Source organism: Pocillopora verrucosa, chromosome 1 (genome assembly GCF_036669915.1).
Source record: "Pocillopora verrucosa isolate sample1 chromosome 1, ASM3666991v2, whole genome shotgun sequence".
Classification (NCBI taxonomy): Eukaryota; Metazoa; Cnidaria; class Anthozoa; order Scleractinia; family Pocilloporidae; genus Pocillopora; species Pocillopora verrucosa.
In genome coordinates this window covers 16067860-16093109 of record NC_089312.1, presented here as the reverse complement: position 1 = coordinate 16093109, position 25250 = coordinate 16067860, and the positions used below count along the sequence as shown (strand labels likewise).

Below are 25250 nucleotides of genomic sequence, written 5' to 3'. Positions count from 1 at the left end.
CATTGCCTTTTGCTTTTGCCGTAGAAATTATGGTTGTACAGAAGGTGGGACTCATTTGCGTACGCATTGCGTGCCTACATTTATTTCATTTATTTCTTTATGTTTATAATTTAAGTAAAAACTTTACGCATCAGCTTGCCCTTAAGTTCTATGATCGTGGGATGAATCAAATATTTTAATGAGAGGAAAATTTTTACGCTCATCAATTTTGGGAATAAAAGGGTTTTGTGGAACTCATGGTGGAAGCATATCTATTATCACGTTTCTTTTATTCAATTGGGGGTGAAGTGATAAAGACGACTGAAGGGCGAAATGACGACTGAAGGACGAAATGACGACTGAAGGGCAAAATGACGACTGAAGGACGAAATGATGACTGAAGGGCGATGAAGGGTGAGATTTCCGATACAAACCGACGAGTGACGTATCTTTTTCCGCACTCGTGAAAAATGGGCACTATCCGATTGGCTCTCGGCTTTTTCGATCAGCTTGGGAATGAAAATTTATTTTGCGCCTTTACGGTGTGTAAATCTCAGTGGGTATATAGGTGTAATTGTAAACAATAGGCCAAAATGAGCAGAAACACATTATCTTGTACTGTGTTAATTGAGGTTTTTTATTTTTTTTATTTTTACAACTTGAGGACAGAAAAGAATTTCTTCTAGGAACGCTTCCAGAGGAAAAAATAAACAGCAATAGATAAGCTGCTTCTCTTGGCCTGGTCTCTTGATTTGAAATCCAGGTCACTCGTCTGATTTTCTTCGCCTCTTCTTTTGGAATGAGTGTAATTTACAACTTTGACTTTGCTGTTAGAGTATTCTTAAATTATAGTCTATATATTCTTGGCCTTATTCAGAACCCTGGTCTATTGTTACTTAAACGCTATGTGCCTCTATGGCTGGATTACAGAAATGTTTTTCGGCAAGGGGCCCGCTGACTCTCTAGTTCTTTCATTCCCATTGTTGTTGTCACAGTGCTTAACTGGAACCTTAATAAAGGAACATTCTTGTGTGATAGATTATGTGGGAGGGCACGGGTCACGGAAAACCATAACACATCCTTACCCTTGGTAGAAATAGCTGTCGTAATTCAGTCGTATTCCGTATTCTCCGCGCGCAATTCCGCAGTGAAAGCTGACGTGTGCAGTGCAGAACGGGATGACGTGAGCCGGTTCGAAAGAAAACCACTCACATTGCACTCAAACGGCTCTTTTGACTATTCCGAGAACGTGAATTGAAATCGCGGACTCCAACCAAAAATAAATGGGAAATTATGACGAAGGAGAAAAAGGAAAAATTTTTTTCTGATAATCATTTTAGTACTTCTCCAATGTGCGCCCTTCTTTAATATGCTAGTATTTGCTCTATAGGTTGAAACGAAATTTTCTAAATTTTTAGCACCTAGTATTCATTTGATTAATTGCTTATTGATCACAGAGGTCGGGCCGAACAGGAAAAAATATGGCTTCCTTCCGTGACGTAGTACCTCCTTGCGCTCGGTCCATTTAGACCTCGCACCAAAGATTTCCCGTCCGGCCCTTCGTCTCAGTCAATAAGTAAATATTATTTACGTCGAGCGGTAACTATAGATTTTGGTGCAAGTATTTTCTGTACTTTCCTTGGTAACTAAAGTTACGTGGTGGTAACAAATGTGGAAAATAAAATGTGAGGAGTACTCCACGGGTGGAAGTTCCTGTGAATTTTTTCCTTCTACAGAGGTTAACCACAAAGTAAGGCCCAGGGCATTTGAAACATGGATTAAAAGACCATGTGGTCTTGAACAGGGGCCCAGAATACATGTTAACTAATTTATGCAAATTCAACCCGCTTTGGTTATTATAAGTAGCTAGTCATTGTGCTCCTGAGGACCAGTCTGAATACAGCACTTGTTCGGACACGAGGAAGTCTACAGTTTCACGGCCAGTTGGAAAGAAAGAAACATTCTAGGAGGTATCTAAACTGCTTTGTTCTTATCTACTCTCGTTGAAATTTTTCCAATCAGTCTCTTAGTATATAGGAGATCCTTTTGGTTGAGGTAGGCCGTATAGAGTTTATTTTGTTTATCAGTCACATGTCTTCAAAACAATCAACGCTTGATAGTACGTCGTCACAATGAATTTTCTTTGACTACTCTCGATTCAGTTGCAGACAGGAAAACCGCAATACATTCGTCAAATTGTGTTTTTTTGTTCGTCTTCGGAATCTTAAATTGATATTACCTAGAGCTCTAGGTTGTATGATCGCCCAGATTCGATTCTTAAAAAATTGTAAACATCGTCCATATGCATGCATAAAGCGGCTAGAAAATAAAAACTTGCAACTGCTATCGCAAAAGAAAAAAAGTGGTCTGACGTTTTCAAAAATGTGACAAAATTTCGATCAGTTACCCAGACAAAATGTTACAGTTTTCTAAATAAAATAGTAGACGTCGGTTTTAGAAAGCGAAAACTCCTAAAAATATACTTCATCCATTAAATTTGCATATTGTCTCCCCACAGTCTAAAGGAAAAAACTTTGTCCCTGTAAGAGCCTCAATTTTGACCTTGCCCTTGCAGAGCACTTAGGAAAAAAACATTAAAATAAAATACGTCAATACTGTCGGACAGGGAACGTTATGATAAAGATCTTTATTAATGGGTGAGCCTTGAACGGAAAATGTAATATGTATGTAGTGTCTGATATGGATAAATAATGACTTAAGTGTACGTCTACAATATTAAACAAAATACTCTGCTCTTCACGGCAGAAATATGTTAAGCAATTTTTAATATGCTCTTCTCACGGCTCTACCATTACGTGATGACGGCCGACTTTAATGGGACCCGTTAGCAAAATGTCGATCGTCTTAAAAATAATTACCTGAAGGGACAATTTTTCACCTGGTCTTTTTATAAAGACACGTGCCAATCACACACAAAGTCGTCGGAAAAACCAATACGCATAATGAAAACTAAAAAGAAGATAAAAGTAAATAAACAGCGTGTTTGAATTAATTTTCTACAAGTTTTGGCTGATATTCCAATGAAAGGATTTAGTTTCTACGGAGTCCGTCTTTCGTTTGTAATCCATTATTGGCGACCTCGTCGGGGTCAACATTCTAAAATAAATTGATGTATTTATTCTTTTGTTCGTTCCTCATAATTTTTCATTTTAAAAATCTATATTGGAAAACTTCAAGTGTGAATCAACCAAACTGGCGTTCAAATATTAGAAAGACGATTTGTAAATATTGAAACAATTTCCGAAACACATATTAAGACCATTTCATTTAGCTGTCTTTTACTCGTTCCTAGAGCATTCTAATAAAGGAAATTTAGAGTGATTCTTTCATCATTGCATTGTAATTTATGTATCAGGTGTTATGCGAAAGAGCATAATCTGAATTTCGTTTTAATTTGCTTATTTGCAGCCCTCGAGCACTTTGAAACTGCTCCACTGACAAGTCACTCGATAGTTCCTATGAAAGACTACGTCATTTGCTAAAAATTCACCCTCTCGAAGTTTCTTTTACTTTGCATTACATTTTTCCCGATTCCATACCAGTCTCTCAATTTTTTTTAAAGTGAGTATTTTTTTGATACAAATGCTTCGGGAATACTTTCGCAATAAACAACACCACTCTTGGTTATTTTGACGTAAACATGCATGATGGCTATTGCGGGCATTGCGGGCTGATCTTTCTATATTATATGTCGTATTGAAGGTTAAAACCATCATGTGCTAATCACTTGACAGTTTGCAAATTTTTCGACGCGACACAGTCAAGCGATTCATTTTCAATTCGACTAGCTTATTGATATTTTCAGTTTCAGTGTAAAACAGTGATATGGATTCTTTCGGAAAAGAAGCTTTGGAAGCTCATAATAAATTTCGCGCAGCTCACCAAGTGCCACCGCTGACATGGTCTACCGCCTTGGCGCGAGATGCTGAGGTTTGGGCAAAGAAAATCGCAAAAAAAGGTCGCCTTGAACACGACGACACAAAAGACGGAGAAAATGTATTTATGGTGTTTGGACGCGAAATTGACGGCACCGATGCTGTAAACAGTTGGTACAGCGAAGTCAAGGATTATGACTTTAGTAAACCTGGGTTTCAGTCAAACACCGGTCACTTTACGCAGGTTGTGTGGAAGGGCAGTAAAGAGCTGGGCATTGGTAGAGCTAAGAGTGTCGATGGTAAAGAGTTTGTCGTCGGTCGTTACAGGCCAGCAGGAAACATGATGAGGGCCTTCGCGGAGAATGTTTTCCCGTCCAAAGTACGTGACACTTATGAGTGCTTCGAGCGTTTGATTCAGAAATTTTTTGTTTTGCTGCTTTGTTTCAAGTTTTTTGATATTGCATTAAGTAGTCTTTAATCAGGCGTTCCCTCTTTTAGCGCACCGACATGGTGGCGCATCTCTTTGTTAAGGGTCTCGTGAGGGAGTGCTGTATATTCTTGCTTTTCGCCGAACGCCAATTGTACGTTGTGCCGAATAATGTGTGTTGTTGTTGCAGGATGGGCCTGTCACAATTCCTGAGAGGGAATCAGCTTCTAAAAAGGGTTCTGTGCCTGTGTACCAGCGGCAGAAACATGAGGAAAGACCACCGAGCGGAGTGGAGACGCGGACAGAGGAAAAAGTAATGCAATAAATTTTGATCTAAATTTAACATAGAATTCAATACATACATGAGTTTTGTTATTCGCTTTATAAATTCTTGATTCTGAAATTATCAGATTTCAAGGTAGTTATCTTTCCTTACCATTACAAGTTGAATTTCATTCACGCCAGTACTCTATAATCAAAGACATTTGGATAAAAGTACTCTTAGAATCTACACGAATTATCAAATTACAATAGAATGATTTGAAAAAAGACATCCTTGTCAAAAAATACACAAATAAATAAGCCACACATGGCTCAAGAAAGCTTTTCCAGTAGTTGACTGTTTTTGGACGCATTTTTTATCACAGACTATTACGCTCCCAGATGGTACAAAGAAGACTGTTGTGTCCACCGTAACTGTGACCTTAAAAGGAAATGGTAAGAGTGAATCACTAAAACTATGGATTTAGCTCTTGGGTTTCTGCGACATGTTTTTCTTGCCTCAAGGATCACAGAAGATCTATGTGGAGATCTATGTCATTGTCATCTTTTTCAAATGACATTGCATATAGTGGCTATTTTGTGGCTAATTTTTTTTTTCTTGTCAAGATCGAGGTGGCTATTCTAAGGAAACCGTGACAACAGTATCGGGTGAGGAGTTCAGAAACTAATTAATTCTTCAAGATCATTAGATGAAGTAGCTGAAATGCAGAACTAGTGGGCTAATTAAACATTAAAAGATAGTGCATAAGATTTTGATATTGGACAATTGTCTTGCCCAAAGTAATCATTAACAAGAAAGAAGAGCGAACTTGGCTTCTGCTTGCATGTTTATTTTACCTATCGCTAATCCTGGAAACGCTGCGTTCTTATTAAGTCACGAACGCCTGAAGCAAGCTACAAGTACTCACCACACGCTGCGTCTACTATTAATACCTTTTTTACAAAATAGGTGGAATCGACTTGCACTATCTTGAACGAAACCTATCATGGACAAATCCACGATACAATATTCATGAAACTTACACCATTCAATGACTTTCATCAAAAGTCTTTTCTTAGCCATACTACATCGTAATATTACAAACTTGACTGGAGCAGAGGAAAGTGAAGTGTTTGTGAAAAAAAGATTAATTGTCCGTGGGAAAAAGATATAAATGGCTGAGCAAAAGATTTCAGACCACAAGAATGCTTGACATGTAAAAAACTTGGCTCTTCCACTTTAACGGATCACTTAATTATTCGCAGCTGTTGCCACCTGAAGCTTGTGATTTAGAGCTGCACGCACACACATGAGAAACACATAAAAAGAAAGTCCAGATACAAATCCGGTTTCCCAATCATTCATACATAAACAATTATAAAATATTTTTCTTTCTTCTCGTAACAAATCGCAGAGACCAGAAAGCAAGACAAGTTTGCTCGAGACATGAGAACAGCACTTCCTCAAGGTTGTAACTCTATTTTGAGTTTCTTTATCAAAAGCAAATGGCGAAAATGAATCATGCTTCTTTAAGATCACAGATCGTTTTACGCAACCATTGACTCAGTTGTTTATTAATTCATTCATTTACTCACTCAGTCTCTTACTAATTCACACGTTCACTTATTCACTCACCCACCCATTTACCTATCCGCTCACTCACTCACCCACCCCTCCCACTCACTCGCTTACTCACTCACTCATTCAATCACTTATTCACTCACTCACCCATTCACCCATCCGCTCACTCACTCACCCACCCCTCCCACTCACTCACTCATTCAATCACTTATTCACTCACTCCCTCACTCACTCATTCATTCACTCACCCACCCCACCCACCAACCTACTCTCTTACTCACTCACCCACCTCACCCATTCACTAGTTCACTCACTCCCTCGCTCACTCATTCATTCACTCACTCACCCACCCCACCCACTCACCCACTCACTCACTCACTCACCTACCCCATTCACTCGCACACCTACTCCCTTATTCACTCTCTCATCCAATCACTCGCTCACTCGCTTACTGACTCACTCATCCAATCACCCACTAATTGTTCTATTACCCTAAGTTGAGCTGGAGTGCGGTTGCAAATGAATACATATATTTGCGTTTTCGTGCAGATTCTCCGCCTACTCAAGACCCGAAGCCTTCTAAGAGTTGTTCAACTGCAGGTAAAGACATTTAATTGTGTTATTTCTGACGCAAATCTGTACAGTGTAAATTATTCCGATATCATTTTGCTTTATGCTGAGTGTAACTAGTTTTTTTACCCAATTTACTCAAGGAAACATATCTCAATAAAAAATTATTCACTTCTGATGAAAAGGAGTAGTGTATCCGGCTTAAACCGCGGACTCACCAAAGGTGTTATTTTTGAGAAAAATTGTACAGATGAATCACTCCTTGGGTAAACTATAATCCTCTGTGGTGCGGAATGAGAGTCTTACTTAGAGGGTCTCAGTGAGGTAAACCATTGGCCGTAAAATAGCAAAAAATTTAGCAGTTAGGCGAAAAAATTGAAAAGGTTTTTCGTTTAAATGTAACAGAAAAGAGGGAAAAATAGCCAAAATTTAAACCGTTAGCCATAAAGACACTCTACTTAATTTTGTTCCTTCCAATCTTTGCCATGAAAACTCGGTTTGTATGTTTATAAATTGAGAGCACGTCTTAGTCTTATCTTCTTTCTTTAAGGAGGACCGAAAGCCCCCAGCTCTGTGTCACAAACGGGTTTTGCAAAACAGGCCCTTGATGCTCACAACAAATACCGCACCAAGCATAAAGTGTCACCACTGACGTGGTCGGACGAGATTGCAAAGGAAGCACAGGCCTGGGCCGAGAAATTGGCACGTGCACGTAAACTGCAGCACGCTACGCAAAAGGAACGTAAAGGATATGGTGAGAACATCGCCATGTTCTCTGGCAGGTTTGAAACAGCTGCTGATGAAGCGACAAACATGTGGTACAGTGAAGTCAAAGACTACAGATTCGATAAACCTGGTTTCCAAGGCAACACTGGGCATTTCACGCAAGTGGTGTGGAAGGAGAGTAATGAGTTGGGAATGGGTAGGGCCCAGACCGCTGACGGGAAGCTTACGTACGTGGTGGCAAGGTACAATCCTGCAGGAAATTTGCTCAATCATTTCCAAGAAAATGTTTTTAAGGGATGAGAAGAGAAAAATTTAATTTTAAAGTGCATAGCATTTGTAGATCATCATTGCCGATCATCGGGGTAAAAGTAATAAAAAAAAACAACAAAACGATCAAGCAAAGAGGAGCAAGAATAGCTATAAAGGATAAATAGAAAGATAAATTTTTAGACAAAGCCACCAACTTGGTGCTTATTCTCTGTATGTTGATAATAGATATTGGGATAATTAAAATGTTATTATGAAGCTATCATTTTAACAAGAAATGGGTTTTTACTTAATCATTGTAATTTGGGAATTAAGGACATAATAATAACCACAATTTAATTAATCTGAAAAGGTACAGTCTTTCTATAATAATGAAATGAAAAATCCTCGAATAATGGAGGTATAAATCTTAAAAAAATAGATTTTCTACCCTTATGTTCAATCAGTTTATCATGGCTCATTCTTATAAACGATAACATGAAGTTATATATGTTATATGTTTTAATCAGTAATAATGCCAAAAGGGGTGAAAATGCGAGGAAATGAATTAAGGGCAAATACACTTTCCTGGGAAGAACACGAGCTTTACCGGAATCATTAAGGACCAAAAATTCATTTAAAATCTTTGTGGCTGTGTTATGGCATTAGCCATAAGTTATACCTATAGGATAACTTTTGAAATAATGACAGATTTAATCAATAAAATACTCAGGAGTTAGTTTACTTTGTACTGGAGTGAAGGAGAAAATAAACTGCAGACTGAAATTTGTACGAGTTTGAACATCACTTTGTGTGAATTTTTCGAAACAGAGTTCTATTTTTTTAAATACAGCCGACGAGAATTTTTGAGAACAACCATCTTCAGCCTCCGATTAAGCTTTACAAGTTGAAATGAGACCCTCTTACACCCTAATATCATCATGCATTTTCTCCACACTGTTCTATGCATTCCCTATGAAAGTGACTGAGAGAATTTGTTTAACAGTCAAGAGCTTCCTTAGATGGCGATCTTTCTCTCTGTTCTCACGACCTGGGATACTGTAAGGTGAAATTTAGATGCGAGTCACTCTAAGGGATTAAAGGATTAAACAAGAAAAGAAGCGGCTTTTTATTTAGCCTCGTTTTATAAGTGTTTCAGTACCCTGCTATAATCTCTGTAATCTTGGCTTGCTTTGCGTAGAAAGGACTGCATTGACTCTAATGACCCGTTTGATGGATAAGGTAGATACATCAAAATAAGTAAGTGTGTCCTGAAGTTACGTCAATTGAAGAGGTCCAATCGTAGCCGTCCATATAATTCCCAAGCTCTAAATAGCTCATTCTCATTTGGATCTGCTTTGTATTTCCTTTTGAATTGGTCAAGAGAATGTGGCGTTATATCAATGTTGCACTCCTATGCTGATATATTTGTCTAATTTCGTCGCCTTTTCCCCGTATATTTAATGAAACGAGGCGGAGAAATCAATTACACAACTTACTGTAGGTAAAGTTTTGACGACGATTGACGGTATTAACTTCGGCGGTTAAAAACATCTTTAAATGTTTCTATTGACATACATGGGGCGCGAATTTATCAATAAGTGCTTTCTGCTAAATTAACTTAAGCTCATCAACGATTGCGGCATCGACAAAAAAGCCAACCAACAATATGTTATTGTAGGAAGGAGAAAGAAAAATAAAAACTCACAATGAGGCCCACGCATCCACAGACAAAAACATTGAAAGTGTTTATGCGTTTCTAAGAGGGTTGTTTTTCTTCATTGAAGCCGAACTGAATAAAGAAGTCAATGGGCTGACGTCATTTATTTACAAGATCCTCTAGTGTTTCAAAAGAATTCCGGATAAACGTGGATTCCTTTACAACTTAATTATAAGTGAAAGGACAGAAAAACGTATTTGTGAGGTCACGTTTTAGTTTCCGTTCAAACTCTTTGTATTAAATTTTTCATTCGTTGAGTTCTAAAACTAATACGAAGTTACTTGACGGTAATTAACCTTAGCCTGATGCTAATATATTTAACCTTGAATGCGGAAAACAAACAGAACAGCTCGCCCAGGCAACTCAGTAATTCGCAAACTACTTTGCGTGACTTTATAACTTATTAAGACACAAGAAACATCGACACAGCTGTGTCACATCTCCTTTGAAAAAAATCTCTATTAGCGCAGCTCGTTCTCGCTGTAAGTCTATTATCACGCTTTTATACTTTTCGCTTGAGCAGTCTTGGTACGTGATTGGCACCTTGTTATGTATGTTGATTTGCATTCACGTTAGGTAAATGGAATGACGAGGCTAGAGGCGAGCACTTAACAGCGCGCCATTTCATTCCATTGTTACTTAGAAGGGCGCACTAATAGGGCTCAGTTTGACAGAAAGAAGCGATAGAAAGTTTGGAAACCAAACGGGACAATAGCCAAAGAAAAGGTAAAGAACTAAAATATAAGCATTTGACCAATATTAGTTAAATGAAGGATCATTAATAGATTTTGATGTGAAAACAAAGACGTTAAAACTTTTTATTCTTCAGTAAATTTAATTTGAGATATTAAAAAACCTGAAAGTTTCATATGTGCAGGACGCGTTATCAGACGCTCTATACAAAATGCATTTTATGTTTACTTAGTATTGGGCGTCTAAGACATATTACAAGCTTTTCCAAATCTGACATTGCGGAAATCACGTTGGTAAGATAAGCTCACTTGAAAAAATTCACCTCATCACAAGGGTATGAACAAGACAGCGAAACGTGATAACAACGCTGACTCGTTATGCAGGAAGGAAATCTTTAGTATTCTCGAATGATGTAAATATACTAATATACGACATCCGATTTTTCTGCGTAATTAATGATAAGGATTAACAAAAGAGGAGATTAAATGTTTCGTTTCGACCCGCTCCATCCTTATACGTCTCGTGACATTTACATGATACAAGAAACATAATTTACACTGATCACGACCGAAGCACGCCGAAGCTGTGAGACACATCTTGAATTGAGAGTGGTATTCATTAGTTTTGAAGAATCAGTAATTAGCTCGAATGAAGTTGACCAATTGATTTTTCAATTAATAGACCATTTTCCCTACTGAGAGTGGACGCCGTCAGAGGCCATCAAGTAAGTAAATAAGTAGTTTGGTTTACCTTAATTGTGGTTAGAGGTATTGTTTTTAAAATACCTTTCAACAAGAACTGCACTGAGAAGATCAAAAGATAGTGAAAATCATGCGGACCAATATAAGTTTTAAGTAGTTATGTTTTAATCGAGAAGTCGAATACTTGAAAAGCACAAAGCTAATTGATTCAGGAACCAATAGAAAAAAGATTATTGAAGCACAAAACTCCCGATGCTTCAAAGCAAGAGTCGTCCTTCTTGCAACCATTTTGGTTGAACATCAAAACCTTCACGATATTTTTACTATACTTTGAAGCCCTCGTGCTTTTAGCATTAGACTGGAATTTTTCTTTGAGCGACACTATGAGGATAAAACTTATTCACACTATTATTTTGATAAGAAAAACCACACTCTTGCTTCAAATTGAAAAAAAGATCACCACACGTTGCTCGCTTTAACCTGTCAGGCCGTAACCTCGGTACTCAAACAAAAAGATCACCACACGTTGCTCACTTTAACCTGTCACGCCGTAACCTCGGTACTCAAACTCTCCATGTCGTTCTCCGTACAATTCTTTTCAAGAGGAGAATTTGTTAAACAATACAAGCTTCTAAGGTTGGCGATCATGTCCCTTATTCTCATAATCGTAACGAATTATTCAGCAGTATTACTGTGAGGAGAAGTTAACTACATGCTGATACCTAAAAAAAAATGACTAATTGCTCCCAAGTTATTGCCATAGCTTGCAGCAATCTGACGACTCAACTCACAAACTGTTAACTAAGTGCTATTTTAAATAAATTCATCAACTTCACCAAAAACATTATCATTCTTGAATTACCTAATCTTAAGAATAAGCACGTTTAAAGAAACCAAAACTTTGACAAAAGAACCCCTCACTCTCCCTTCCATGGCCAATCTCTCTAAGAGCCCCCCGTAAACGTGGAAGTAATTACTATCCATGCATGCAAAACAAAAATTGAATACTTACAAAATTCTTCTGCTACGCTGGGCAATGAAAATTTTAAATTCTTCCAAAGTAAATCAAAGTGCGGTGATCCAGCGACAGGTGACCCAGCTTGATGCTATCGCGATATCCTAGTAAATATTCCTCAGCAGAGACCTGCCCAACGGGGGGTAGGGTGTTTACATTTCAATATTATTTATATGTCTTATATTTTATAACTATTGCCTAAGCTAGAATGTTTACATCCTGACGGTACAGGGTAAAAGATGCCAGACAAATTTGGTAAAGAAGCACTTGAAGCTCACAACAGATACCGGTCTCTCCATCAGACTCCTCCGCTGAAGTGGTCAAGATCTCTAGAAAAGGACGCGGAAAAGTGGGCTAAAGAGTTGGCTAAAGACGGGAGGCTAAGACACGAAGATACTGATGATGGAGAGAACTTGTATTCCGTATCCGGCAAGAGTGATGTCACCGGAGGAGAAATCGTGGATCGGTGGTACGCAGAAGTCGACAAGTAAGGACATATTAATTATCCTTTCCGTTTGACATTAATTCAAGTTGTTCTTAAATGCGATTAACATAATGCGATTAGAATATTAGTAATTAAGACCTCACAAGGATCATGGGAAAGGAGGGGGGCTAAGTTCGTCGATTGTTACGTGTATGATGATCGTTCCGGGGACAATGATACACTAGAAACGTAAAATGATATTATAATCTAACTGCGGTCGTCACTCGCCGAAATCTTTCGTGTTAGAATCCTAACCGCTATCTAAGATACGGCTTTGTATTAATTAAATTGAACTTGGCTACTTTTGATCACAAGTCACTGCAATCAATTTATTTCTAAGCCATGAATATCTCGTCTTTCTTTAACAGCTATGATTTTAGAAGTCCAGGATTCAAAAGTGGCACGGGCCACTTCACACAGATTGTGTGGCAGGAGTCAACAGAACTGGGAGTAGGCAAGGCCAAGGGTAGCAACGGGAAAATTATTGTCGTGGCTCGATATCGACCACCAGGAAATGTCATTAATCACTTTCAAAACAATGTTAAGCCAAAGGTAATATCACTTAAATGTAAAATTACTTTTCGTTCTTCCTTTGAGTCAAGAGCATTAGCGTTGCGATCCTCCTTAAATGATAATTTGGAAATATTTCTGATGCGTAATTTTTTTATAAACGCATAAATTTCTCAAGCAATAAATAATATTGAGTTAATTTAGTTATCTTTGTTCTATGCAGCTGGGCAGCGTAGTCAATAGCAGTTCTAGGGAGAGGGATTCGAGAGATTATTCTACACGGCTGGAACCAAGACGAGATTTCGATGACTCGAGAAGATCTCCCTCTCGGCAAGAAAAAACTGAAACAGTAAGGGATAAGGGGATGAATTAAGGATAAATAACGAAGTTAAAAATGGTTGAGGGAGTACTGGAAAGAATATTGGATTTAAGGGGTGAAATTTAAAGTAGTGTTTGAGGTATGTGAAAATGATAAGGGAGCAAGAGACTTGACCTCCCTGGTTAATAAGTTGCAAACAAAAGCAGAAAAACAGAATAAGGCTCACTACAATATACAAAGAAGCAAGAGGAGGATAGAGTTAAAGATTTAACTCGCTCAGCGTCTGTCTGCGTAACAAATGAGAGTGTAAAAAACTTGGTGAAGATGATATCAAGAAAGTTAGCAAGAGGGAGGAAGGGCAATTAAGTTTTCACCACATTTGCTCGATGAACGATTTCCAATTGAGTACGAAATTCAATTAGGCATCGTCTTGCTTGAGGTCAAGTGACCAAGGTGCAATTGAAAGAAGAAAAACAAAGACAGGAGTGGGAAAGGGAGTAGGCTGTAGTGGGAATTTCAAACCTTGGATTTTTCACCCAGCAATTTCCATGTTCTTTGAGCTAAAGAAAAAAAGGTGGGGGGGGGGGGGGTGGGTTTCTGTGAATTCCAAGCCTTAAATATTTCAGTGCTCTTTGAATATAGCAGTCTGGCCTTTTATTTTCAGGTTACTTATGATCGAGACGGGGTCAAAACCACAGTAACGAAGACAATCATAACAGATGGAGGAAGGGGAGGTCAGTTGATCTCTAAAAAAAGAAAAAAAAACATACGCAAGTTTCTGCCCGTTTAGATCAAACAAAGTTGATCCATGACGCCATGTGTTTGAATTAAAGAAAGGAAATTTAGCAATATAACGGGGAGACATAACCAGTGGCAGATCTAAGGGAGGGGCCAGGGGCGTCTGGGTCCGCCACTGATAACCATGTAACAAAATTTCTGCATGTGATCGAACATCCGCGCTGACATTTAATTATTTCAAATCAAGTGCTTACCTATTATCCTATTATTTAGTTATCCTAATTGTTTATGTTCTGTTCTCAAGTTCCCCCCCCCCCAAAAAAAAAAAAAAAAAAAAAATCACGTCCTTACGACTATTTCTTCTCAGATCCATTTGATAGATTTCCAAGAGATATGAGAAGAGCATTTGACGACGGTAAGATTCTTTGAGTCTTTTTTTATCTCAATGCCTTTTTATTATATCGTTTGTATATCATTTCACCCATGTCAAGTATCCTGAGGCACAAATTGCGTTTTTCGAATGCCTATAGCTAGTATTTTTTGTGCTCTCTTGTTTTTTGTTACCTATGCCCTCTTTCTCATTTCTGCTATGATCAACTCAGACTTATTTTTCTCTACAGATCCTTTAAAAGATAGAAAGGAGAGATGGGAGCGAAACGGTAATTTCATAGATGTCTCATTAGAAGTTTTAAAAAAAGATTAAAAGAAGAAATTACTGAGGAAACAGATCTACTAGTTTGCAGCCTGCAAACTTGTAGATCTGAGAGGCCCTGCATAGTTAAATCTATGAAAGAGCTAGGGGGCCTCGCTCCAAATTCATATAGACCAATTCCAAACCGAGTGTGTAAGAGAAAAATTCCTCGTGCGGAGGTAAACAAATATGCTCCTGTTTTAAGGCCTCGTTAAAATCAAACAAGGTTATTTTGAATCTACACTGAATAACAAGGTTAGGTTTTAAGAACGTAAAAAAAAGCACTATGCTGAGTGTAAACGGATAACCTGTGACCCTTTTTGCTTGTATCGAGAGTCTGAAAATTGTATCATTATATCAAAGTACCATCGATTGAAATGATACCGACTCCTTAAAAAAAATGTGTTAGGCTCAGTGACTGCTTCTTGACCAAATGGTGAATATTTTCGTTTCACCAATGTCGCACTTGTTTACTTTTTAATTCACACATCTCAAATGGCTGTATTCTTTACAAAAACAGACCCTTTCAAGGATAGGAAGGACACGCGGGAGAGAAATGGTACTGTTTTAACGCTCTTTCTTAACCCTTTACCCTTTACCCATGTCACTTGTCCCAGTTCATGCAAAGCATTATCTATTACACTGACACCGAAAATAAACATTTTTGCATGACTGAAGGTTATAATGTCTTGAAAAAAAAGGAAGAAAAAAAAAACTAAATTTCTCCAAGTCAATCTACGAGGAAGGAATAGCAGTCACTGGAAGGGATGAGTGGAGAAATAGCTTTGACAGAAATACGTTTTTGCAATTATTGATTACTTTGAGTGACAAGAAGAAGTTCCAAAGCACCTTTTGATAAAGTAGTCGGATAACATCTGCCATACACACAGGTTGATAATAGTTTCACAATTTTTGTTTATCAGTTCAAGTTACGGAAATTATTAATTGTTAAATTGTTCATAACGATTTTAGCTCAGCCAACGTCTTATTCACCTTCATGGAACAGTCAAAAACCGAAGGAAACAAAACCAGGTAATTCCTTAATCTATTTTTTTAAGCGTTATTTCAGGTTGAAATTTGCCATGTCCAATTTTTTTAAAGCTTGCTATCCATCAGCAGGGACCTCGTGGAACTCACCAACTTGAGTACGCTTTCTAGTAGAAATTTTTTTTCGCGGAACAAGTTCAAAATCGACGAAAAATATTGATTAAAATTGTGTCATCCTTTTTGTTTTGCGACACCCCGTATGTGCATAAGGAAGGGAAAGAATTCTGTGCTAACAAGTACGTTTGTAGGCGATCTTGTAATTCGTTGTTCCAAATAGTAAATGGAACATTAGACCCTATGGCGTAATAATTGAGTTCATGCACCTGACAAAAATAGCTATCATGCTTGCTAAACTAGGGGTTTCTGGAATTTATTTTGACGCCCTCCTAATACGTGAAGAACGCACTATCAAGCGTGATTCCAAAATTGATCTGGAAGTATCAATTGAGCAACAAGTTGGTGCAACATGTACTTGTTCAATACATTGGCTAACTAATACATATCGCATAATAAATTCAGCTAGCTTTATTTCTTTTAGCAGAGAGACCTACTCCTTCCGCTTCAGCTACATCATCTCCTTCAGGATCCCTTGCAAAACAGTCCCTAGACAGTCATAACAAATACCGAGCTATGCATGGTGTGCCGGGCATGAAGTGGGCGGATGACCTCGCTAGGGAAGCACAGGCTTGGGCCGAGAAGTTGGCACGTGCCCGTACATTGCAGCATTCGAGTAAGAGCGAGAGAGAGAATGCTGGAGAGAACCTAGCAATGTTTACGGGAAAGTTTGATTCTGCAGGAGAAGAAGCTACCACTATGTGGTGAGTAAAAACTTTGGAAAAGAGCAAATATCATTTCAAACTAGCAACGGCAAACAAAGAATAAGGCAAATTAAATACAAGCTATATGGGAAAGCACGAGTTTTGCTCAACTGACAAAAATTGCTCCTTGGTCATATTGAAGTCGGTCAATGACTTTTAACTGAGGATATTGGCTTTGATATTAATAAAAATTATTCCAGAAGGGCCATTGAGGGTGTTGAAAATAAAAATTAAAAGATCATTCATCAATGAATTTTATTTCACAAGAAACACATTTCCTAGCTTATCAATTGATTGCCTCGACAATTAAACTGTATTTAACTGCACTTAAAAAAAAAATGACAAACCTCACATTTGTAAAATGTTTCGACTAAGTGTGGAAAGTAATTAAAGATTGCATAATTTCGCTTGGCTTTGCTTTGTGAAAGCTCGCAAGCGTTTTACGACATCCAGACTTTTTTGCACGAATCTGCTTTATCGTCAAAAAAATTACATGATATATTCCTTTTTTCTGATATATTACTGTTTTCAAGACGGTTTGACTTCACAAAACTTTATCGAAAGGACTAATGGAAATGACGTCAGATAATAAATTCAATTAACTCCTCTAATAGGTACGATGAGTACAAGGATTATGATTTCCGCCGTGGTGGATGGCAGGGAGGAACTGGACACTTTACTCAAGTGGTGTGGAAAGACAGTAAGGAGTTAGGAATGGGTCGAGCGAAAACAGGTGATGGTAGACTTACATTTGTGGTAGGTCGATATCGTCCTGCAGGTAACGTCATCAACTTCATGCAAGACAACGTGTTTCCAAGGCGAGGGCGCTAAGTAATAATGACTGAGCGTGACAAAATCACGCTAAAATTTAATTTTAAAATATGCATTCGCGTTGACTTTTTACAGTATGTAAATCTCAATGTTCATGACGACAATAATGTCTTTTCGATGGATTAAATCTACCGAACTCAGTTTCACAGTAAAACTAAGCCCCTCATAATATATTTTTGCGATTATTTCATTGATAACATTACTTGGCTAGACAGGCGATCAAACTCAGAGCACATAAATTCTACTAATTTCATTCGGACAGTTGCATCTTCTTGCTTTTACGATTCGAACGGGTTAGCGTGATAAAGCAACAGAATATAGTCTTCAGATAACTAAAGCAAAACGGAAAACAACTTACCAATAGTTATGCCGGTTTCAGCATTGAGAAGGCCAGATGTAAATGTAAACCAGCTTCAAGCTTTCGCATTTTGTTTTGGTCCAAGACGCGCATGTACCTCGAGCAAGTAACTTTTATCATTATTCAATTATGCAGGCTGAAGTAAGAATCAACAACAAGGAGGAATAGAGTATGTTTGTTGCACGATATATATAAACAAAAAATACGCGGTTATTGCCAGTCCAGCAACATTTCATATCATGTAACCGGAGATGTACAGAGGTATTTGATATGGTTCAGTTTTTGAGCTCTTGTGGTGTATAATGCAAGTACAAATCGTAATTAAAAAATAAAAATATTTCAATAAATTCTCCTTGTCATATTGAAAGGAAATGTAAATGGAGCAGTGTGGAGAACATGGATACTTATGTTAGCGTGTAAGGGGTTAAGAGATACTCTCCCTCACCACCCATCATCATGGACTAATGATAGGATTTGCCGTCGTTCTGAAACAACTGTGCCAAATTGCATTACAATTAATCGGCGGATTCTCCAAGAATGGCACGAAATTGTTCTTTCTAACGACAGTACTCCATTTAAAGATTGTAACACGTTCGTTTCTTACGTTGCAACCATCAGTTTGAAGGTATCCCTCTGAGACTTGCGACAAAAAGCCCTCGCTCAGTGGATTTAGAACTGTTAACTTAAATAATTGCGCCGATGGCGACATCAGAACAAATATAAAATCAGCAACTTTTTACACCGTTCCGCACAGTTTTTTTTTTTTTTTTTCACAGTGTAATGTGAAATTGCATCCGATTTCCCTTTGGAACGAAACATAATTAATGACGTGATCATTATGAAAGGAAAAAGGTTACAAATGAAAAAAAAAGAAAGAAGAAGAAACTGCTTGAAATGAAAAAAAAAGGAAAAAAATTTGAAAAAGTATAAAAAATTATAATCTTATTCTGAAAAGCTATTAACATGATCAAGCTGGAGAGCCGATTCGAGGGTATTTTTCTCGCGGAGTTTTTGTTGCTTTTAGTGGGAGTTTGTTAATTGATGCCGGAAAGGTAAATTCAGTATCAACTAGTGTTCATTTCTTCGACCTCGCAAGATAACTTTTTCACTGCATTTGGTTGCACTGCACATGTTACTGCAGTCTGGGACATTTCTAGGCTTACTGATCTTTCAAGTCTATTACGAGGAGATCTGAAGCAACACTTCTGTCGCAAAGTTGCTTTGAGATTTCCACCATAAATACCATACATTATGGGATCCAACACAGCGTTGAGACAGATGAGCAGTTGGGACATCCTCCACAATGCACCTGGCTCGGCGATGTGAAAATACATCAAAGTTCGGGTGATCATAAATGGAGACCAACAAATCGCAAAGGCAACCGTAAGAGCAAAAAGTGTCTTGGCAATTTTCTGGTGTCGTCTGTTAGATCTCTCCGCATCTCGTTGTGAAGGGACTGTTCTTCTTGAGCGAAGCGCAAGAAATATTTTACTTTGCGAAAATATCATATAGGACAGTGGAAAGATAAAGAAAAAGAAAGCATGCAGGCTGTAGAAAATCTGTCGACCTACGTCTCCCCACGTCGTATTATTGCAAACGAGTTCTCCGTTTTCTTCGCGAACCATCTGATAAAGGATTGCTAAGGGAACACATCCAATCAGGCAAACCCCCCAAATTATCAAAAGCCTGCGATAGCCTCTGTTTGTGAAATTTCTTGCTCTTGCATTTAAGGGGTCAGTAATGGCTGTCAGTCTCTCGTAACTGATCACTACAAGAGTGCTAATGGAAACACTGTAGCATGTCTCGACCAGAAACCCGTGAAACTTGCAAACAATTTCCCCCCCGACCCAACGATACAAAAATCCAATGCCGTTGAAGATTGTAAGGAACGTGAAAATGAGATCTGCTGTTGCTAAGTTGAGGACGAACCACATCAAAGAAGATCCTTTTCTCTTGAGGGTTTTGTAGCAGGTCACCATAACCCAACAGTTACCAACCACTGACAAAACATACACAACGAAGTAAAAGATGACAAATGCTATCACTAAACCTACGGGGAATTTGTCAATGTCAGACATGATGTTCTCTGAAGGAGTTTCGAGACTGAGAAGCCGCACTGTAAACCGTAGATGGACACAAACTCTGAATGAGCTGAATTTGGGTTATAAATTTGTTTACAAATGGCGAACAACTTGCAAAGCCAATTAGCACTCATTATGGCACTTTCAACTAGTCATTGATAATTACGGGCTGACTCTATGGGTGTCCCTTGTTTCAAATAGATTAATTTTCATGTACAAAAACATTGGATAATTGTCGCATGTACTTTGCGAAAATGAATTATTACTTGAGTGATAGATGGTACTGTCGAATTTAAATGAATTTCGGGAATTCTAAAAAGTTCCTTCCGAGATTTTAAGTTCTGGATTGACATTCACATATCTCTGTACACAATGTTATGTTAAAATTTTTTAATCTTTGTATGTATGTAGGCGTGTTATTATCGTTAAGTCTGAGAAATGAATGACTTCTTTTTCATCATTCTCATTCAAATCGACAAGGAATTGTACTCGTACCGTCACCAATTAACATTTTAACGATAGAAACTTCAATAGGATATAGAATTTGCATCCTTACGACGTCAAGTGTAAAGTTAGAGTATTTTTTTTTGGTTTTCGCACCAGAAATCCTCATATTTTCATCTTCAGGTGTGCGGAAAATAACGCGCATTAATTATGAAACTGAAACGAACGAGAGATTAGATGCCACCTGCCAGCAGAGAGAAAAAACTTTCTTGGTGAAATGATTAGTTTTAGAGCAAAGGTTAGGCCTGTTGTCAATTCTAGAGGCACCACAGATATTATGATCTAGCGTCAAGGAAGCCGTATAACAATACTGATCGACGAAACACAGTACGAAATTCTCTTTGAATCATTCTATAGTCTGTTTTTATTCGCCCTAACGATTAAATAGCAGCTTAGATACATCATGAGTAATTTACTCATTGAGGAAAAGACTCCTGATTCCTAAAGGAAAACCGACGTGTGATCGAGGAGTTCATTATCTGTTAATTTTTTGACGTTCTCCTGGTTCGACCGGTCTTTAATGTCATAGACTGAATTTGTTTTGGTATAGCTTTAACAACAACAAAAAAACCCTAGTTGAACTATTTTAAAGAACTAAATAATTTTTTTAACCATACTTTATATAAATTACAAAGGAGTGTCTCCTAACTAACCACACCATTTACATTATATTTAACCTGGCCCATGCCCTCCTGAACATCTCGATATCTTTGAACGTCATCGAAACTCTATATTGTGGGAAAGCTTTTACAATAAACCATAAAAGCGCTATAAAGCCTTTTTAAACAGTCGGTTTGCCGGCCAGAACTACTAAAATTACTGAGTCACCAACTGCTTATGTTAGTATATAAAGCACTCTGGAAGGTTCCAGAAGCTTAAAAATAAACACTCTTGTAACATTAAATCATTCTTGCATCAATTACTAGAATGTTCTAGAAAGTTCCAGTGTATTATATCAGAATATCTAAGCTCTCTAGAAAATTTCCAGAAGCTCCTTATTTACATAGCAAATTATAAATTGAATTTTATAGTTCGATTATTGGACTGCAAAATTAAGCTGGAACTTGTCGCTGTCATTGTATGTTTCTCTGGAATCGACAAAAGCTAGAGCCATTAAATCAGGAAAGTTCACGAAAGTCTTCCTTGATTTTTTTATCTCAACATAACTTGCCACCATGATTCCTAATTTCTTGCTTTTAAGCATTTTTCTTTGTTCTTCCATATTTTTTTTTGGGCTAGAAATATAGTCTCTTAACGACGTTTCGGTCACTTTTGCTGGTCTCCTTCAGGTTGAATGTAAGATTCGCATTTCCACTTTTGAATAACACATTTTGAGTTAAATCATCTTATCTTTATTTGTTATGGTGATGGGACTGAATGGAGTCCAATTCATTTATGTTTAGAGAAATCCTGTATTTATGTAAAGATAGTAGTCACTAATTCTAGAATGTCCCAGTTACAAACTGCTCTCTCCGTGGTCGTTGGGTGTACATAGAACTGAAAGAGTACGTCAACTAGATTGTGACGTTTTAAGTTCGCGCTTCCTTTTGAGACGTTCTTTGTCGAAGCAAAGTATGTTTTTTCCGTGTTTTCATAGCCTAATGTAATGACTCGAGAGGTTGGGACAATCATCGAAAATTATCGACCTCTCAAGTGATAGGACACCTGTCCAGTCTTGTTTATAACTGGTGAATAGTACCAGTTTCAAGCGGTAAACTTCCTCACTGTTCACAAGTTGAACCGGATCTATTTACGCTGGAAGCCCAGCTTGACACAAAATGTCAAGTAAAGCAAATTCGTGGCGTCTCAATAGCAATTTTCAACTTCTTACTGCTGATAAATTAGATTATGGATCATGGGAGGTTCTTATGTGTTACCCTAAAGCGTGGGATTGTATCCTCATTGCCTAAACCCTAGGATTGTACCCTCTTAGGTTGGCCTTAAGATAGAGCAAATCAAAGGAAGTATTTCCACCATGGGAAACGATTAAAAGTCAGGCGCCTGTCTAATTTGGAGATAGACATTAAAATGGACCAAATTAAACAATGTTTTCATTGGCTCACAATGAAATGCTGTCAAGAAATGTCCCTTAAATAAACGTTCGTAAATCAAAAGTAAATAAAAAGAGGGAAACAATTAAAGAAACTGAATGACATTGTCATGGACCGAATTCAAAAATGTTTTCAGTTAACTTGACTCACAATGAAATGCTGCCAAGAAATGTCCCTTAAAATAAATGTTCGTAAACTAGAAGTAAATAAAGAGAGGGAAACAATTAAAGAAACTGCATTTCGAAATGACGAATCCCTCCGGCTAGAGATTTTTCCTGGATAAAGCTAAATTATAAAGAAAAATTTGAGAACCAAGGATCATGTTTTCACCCCGAAGCCAAAGGTAAGTTCTCCTATAACCAAAATTCAGCTTCCCTCATCCTGAGTCACTGTTAAATAAGCGCGTGTGCATGCGACTCGTTTCATTGAACAGTGTTAATGAGTCATGGCAGCGAGAGCAAAAACATTAAGGACGATTGTGATTGCAAACTGGAAGAGGTTTCACATTATCAAATTTCTTTCCATGATTCCATGCATATGAAGTTTGCGTATGCGACAGAAGACAGAGACCTATTTTACTAGGCACTATTCATTTTGTAAGCAATAAGGCTCAATGTTTGTATATCTAGAACAACAAAATTTACAAATCGCGTAAAGAAAGGATCCAGACAGATGAACTGCGACTTTCAGCAATCGCAGAAAAGAAAAAAATCAGGCTTCGAAAGGGGTCTGAGCTGCTTCAGGTTTCCTTTCTGCAGTTGTTAAAAATGGATTACACCTCCGGAGGATCATTTTTTTGCTTGAATTGTAGATTTTGTTGTACTTGATCAATCATTCAAATTTATTTCATTACAAGTTGTTATCAAAATCTACAAATTCAGAAATTGCTTTTTGTTCCTCCCTTCTTCTTCCCTAAAATTTTAAGGGGGTCTTTCCTATGGGAGATTAAAGGAAGTCGGGGTTTTTACTTTTTATATTTTAAGAATAATGATATTAATCACAACAAAAAGGTGCCTGCTGCGTCAGAATTTATATGTCAATTATGGCACTTTAAAAAAATGATGTCGTGGAAAGAATCTGCTTTAATCATCGTCGTTTCATTGCCAGGTTCACCTCGAAGTATGATTGAGAAGAATGGAACATTGGGTATATGCATTTAAATAGTCAAGCGATAAGAGCTGACAAAGCGAGTCAACAGTGGTTGGTTGAAGCGTACGCTATTGTGAGCACGACACGAATTAACACGAATAATGACAAGTGGAGAGTTACATGCAATAATTGTTCCATTCGGTGTAACCTTTTACTCTATAGTTTTCTTGCTGTCAGTTTTGGGAAATTTTATTGTCCTCTCAGTTTGTTACCGATCAATAAAAAGAAAGATGGGTTCATTAAAATGGTTTATCGCTAATTTAGCTGTTGCTGACCTGACGTTTGTGTTCCTGTCTATACTGGACCTCGTTAGTTATTTATCACGTACATGGGTTGGAGGTCAGATCTCTTGCAAACTGCAAAGTTTTTTCATCGAGGCTTGCTACACAGTAACCATAACAACTCTGTCTACTATAAGCTTTGAACGACTCAAGGCAGTGGTCGAGCCACTTCATACAATAACGATTACTCCAGCGCGTATTTATGGAAAGCTTATCGCCACCTGGAGCATGAGTGTGGTTATAGCCTCGCCATTACTTTATGCCTACCAAACCCAAACCGATGCCAACGGGAAGGTTTCCTGCACCAACAACAAATTTGGAGATTTGGGAAGACAAGTCTATTATGGCATTCATACGATTTTCTTTTTCTTCGTCCCTCTAGTCTACATGATTTATGTCCAAAGAAAAATCTTCATATCTTTACGCTCGAGCACCAAGGTGTTCTCAAAGCAAAACAGTTTTACAACAGTGCGCTCTAAACGGCATCTCAAGGCGGCGAAGCCACTACTTGTTCTAACTATGGCATTTGCTGCCTGCTGGTCGCCCTTCATCTGTGTTCGAGGGCTCATTTACATTCATCTCGCAGATGAAGGTTATATCTGGAGAGCATCCCAGCTTTTAATTTTCTTGAACACGATGTTAGATCCAATTCTTTACGGTATCTATGGGGAACGTGAGAACTTCAAGGCAATTTTAAAACGTTTTATTCCATGTGCCAAATGTCAAACCCGTGCTCTGGAAGAACTCAGTCGGTCCACTCAAAGCCAAATGGCAACTAACAATGAGAAAAACTGTTACCCACGGCCAGGTCTGGTAATAGAATTATAAGTCAGTCCTACGCCGAATTAAACCAAACAGTGGCACATGAGCCGCAGGCGTGTGCATCATCAGTGTTCTTTCCAAATTTTGGCGTTTTCTACGATTTGTTACTACATAAATCTATGGAAACAGGAATCACGGAAACTATTTAAAAGACATGTTTTTTAGCTAACTTTGTAGAGAGGTTATTTGCGGGCGTCCAAAATATTTCAGGAGTAACCTTAGGAAACGAGCATTTTAGACATTGAACACAAAGTTACAATGAAAGTTACCAAAAGTATTTAAACTTCTTCAGATACATTGTTTAAGTTCTGGCCTTAGAACTGCCTTTTTTTTAGCTCAAAAATGGCTGCAGGCTTACCTACATTATCGGCACCTTTACATGGGCGATCCTGAATAATATCACGACCATTTTCGAAATTGTACAGCATTTTGAACCAAAGAGAGATAACCATTTTTAGATGACGTAAGTATTAGGCTTGTTCTTTAATAAATTTTGGGAAGGAGCAATCACAGAACGCGTAGTATCTAAATCAAGTCTTAGTATGAACAATCAATTTTGATTTTACACGAGGTTGAAGTTTTTAGAATGTAAAACCGCCATCTTGATCTTGTCTTCACTGTTTCCTGGATTTTTGGGCTAATAAGTATCAGTAAACCTCGAGAAAACACCACAGTCTCTATGACTCTTCAATCATTTGCCAAGCCCTTTTCACAACTGATATACAATTTTGAACTATAAATGAAAATTCT

At 37.8% G+C, this 25250-nt stretch overlaps 4 protein-coding genes and 1 long non-coding RNA gene across 7 annotated transcripts; 3 read left to right on the top strand and 2 right to left on the bottom strand.

Annotated features, from left to right (window-relative positions):
* Positions 1–1806: 1806 nt before the first annotated feature.
* Positions 1807–8477, top strand: LOC131789328 (uncharacterized). 2 transcript variants are annotated; one of them, XM_059106426.2, is made up of 8 exons: positions 1807–1949; positions 3806–4254; positions 4493–4615; positions 4950–5019; positions 5191–5232; positions 5979–6032; positions 6695–6745; positions 7269–8477. In XM_059106426.2, the coding sequence occupies exons 2-8, from the start codon at positions 3826–3828 to the stop codon at positions 7739–7741; spliced, it is 1242 nt and encodes a 413-aa protein (XP_058962409.1). In that variant the 5' UTR covers positions 1807–1949; positions 3806–3825; the 3' UTR covers positions 7742–8477. The 2 variants fall into 2 exon arrangements, with proteins under 2 accessions (XP_058962409.1, XP_058962408.1); XM_059106425.2 differs by having other exon boundaries at positions 7266–8477.
* Positions 4666–12290, bottom strand: LOC136280567 (uncharacterized). Its single transcript, XR_010717312.1, has 2 exons — positions 11814–12290; positions 4666–5005 (listed from the first exon to the last, which is right to left on the bottom strand). It is a non-coding gene; the product is annotated as an uncharacterized lncRNA (long non-coding RNA).
* LOC131789319 (uncharacterized) lies at positions 9849–17959 on the top strand. Of its 2 annotated transcripts, none has more exons than XM_059106417.2 (12): positions 9849–10133; positions 10782–10824; positions 12048–12303; positions 12669–12852; positions 13034–13159; positions 13794–13863; positions 14235–14282; positions 14488–14526; positions 15079–15117; positions 15531–15590; positions 16147–16423; positions 17038–17959. In XM_059106417.2, the coding sequence occupies exons 3-12, from the start codon at positions 12056–12058 to the stop codon at positions 17252–17254; spliced, it is 1308 nt and encodes a 435-aa protein (XP_058962400.2). In that variant the 5' UTR covers positions 9849–10133; positions 10782–10824; positions 12048–12055; the 3' UTR covers positions 17255–17959. The 2 variants fall into 2 exon arrangements, with proteins under 2 accessions (XP_058962400.2, XP_058962399.2); XM_059106416.2 differs by having other exon boundaries at positions 9855–10133; positions 16144–16423; positions 17038–17958.
* Positions 17960–18676: 717 nt separating this feature from the next.
* Positions 18677–19690, bottom strand: LOC131789262 (neuropeptide Y receptor type 1-like). Its single transcript, XM_059106331.2, has one exon. The coding sequence runs from the start codon at positions 19688–19690 to the stop codon at positions 18677–18679; it is 1014 nt and encodes a 337-aa protein (XP_058962314.2).
* Positions 19691–22481: 2791 nt separating this feature from the next.
* Positions 22482–25102, top strand: LOC131789337 (QRFP-like peptide receptor). The gene is made up of 2 exons (XM_059106433.2): positions 22482–22591; positions 23356–25102. The coding sequence occupies exon 2, from the start codon at positions 23499–23501 to the stop codon at positions 24504–24506; it is 1008 nt and encodes a 335-aa protein (XP_058962416.2). The 5' UTR covers positions 22482–22591; positions 23356–23498; the 3' UTR covers positions 24507–25102.
* Positions 25103–25250: the final 148 nt, after the last annotated feature.

Excerpts from the sequence above, each read along its gene's own strand:
- LOC131789328 (XM_059106425.2), top strand. The coding sequence starts at position 3,826 with ATGGATTCTTTCGGAAAAGAAGCTTTGGAAGCTCATAATAAATTTCGC. Across the intron at positions 4,255-4,492 it reads AGAATGTTTTCCCGTCCAAA|GATGGGCCTGTCACAATTCC; the intron begins GTACGTGACACT and ends TTGTTGTTGCAG. Across the intron at positions 4,616-4,949 it reads AGACGCGGACAGAGGAAAAA|ACTATTACGCTCCCAGATGG; the intron begins GTAATGCAATAA and ends TTTTTATCACAG.
- LOC131789319 (XM_059106416.2), top strand. The coding sequence starts at position 12,056 with ATGCCAGACAAATTTGGTAAAGAAGCACTTGAAGCTCACAACAGATAC. Across the intron at positions 13,160-13,793 it reads GGCAAGAAAAAACTGAAACA|GTTACTTATGATCGAGACGG; the intron begins GTAAGGGATAAG and ends TTTTATTTTCAG. Across the intron at positions 15,591-16,143 it reads ACCGAAGGAAACAAAACCAG|CAGAGAGACCTACTCCTTCC; the intron begins GTAATTCCTTAA and ends TATTTCTTTTAG.
- LOC131789262 (XM_059106331.2), bottom strand. The coding sequence starts at position 19,690 with ATGTCTGACATTGACAAATTCCCCGTAGGTTTAGTGATAGCATTTGTC.
- LOC131789337 (XM_059106433.2), top strand. The coding sequence starts at position 23,499 with ATGACAAGTGGAGAGTTACATGCAATAATTGTTCCATTCGGTGTAACC.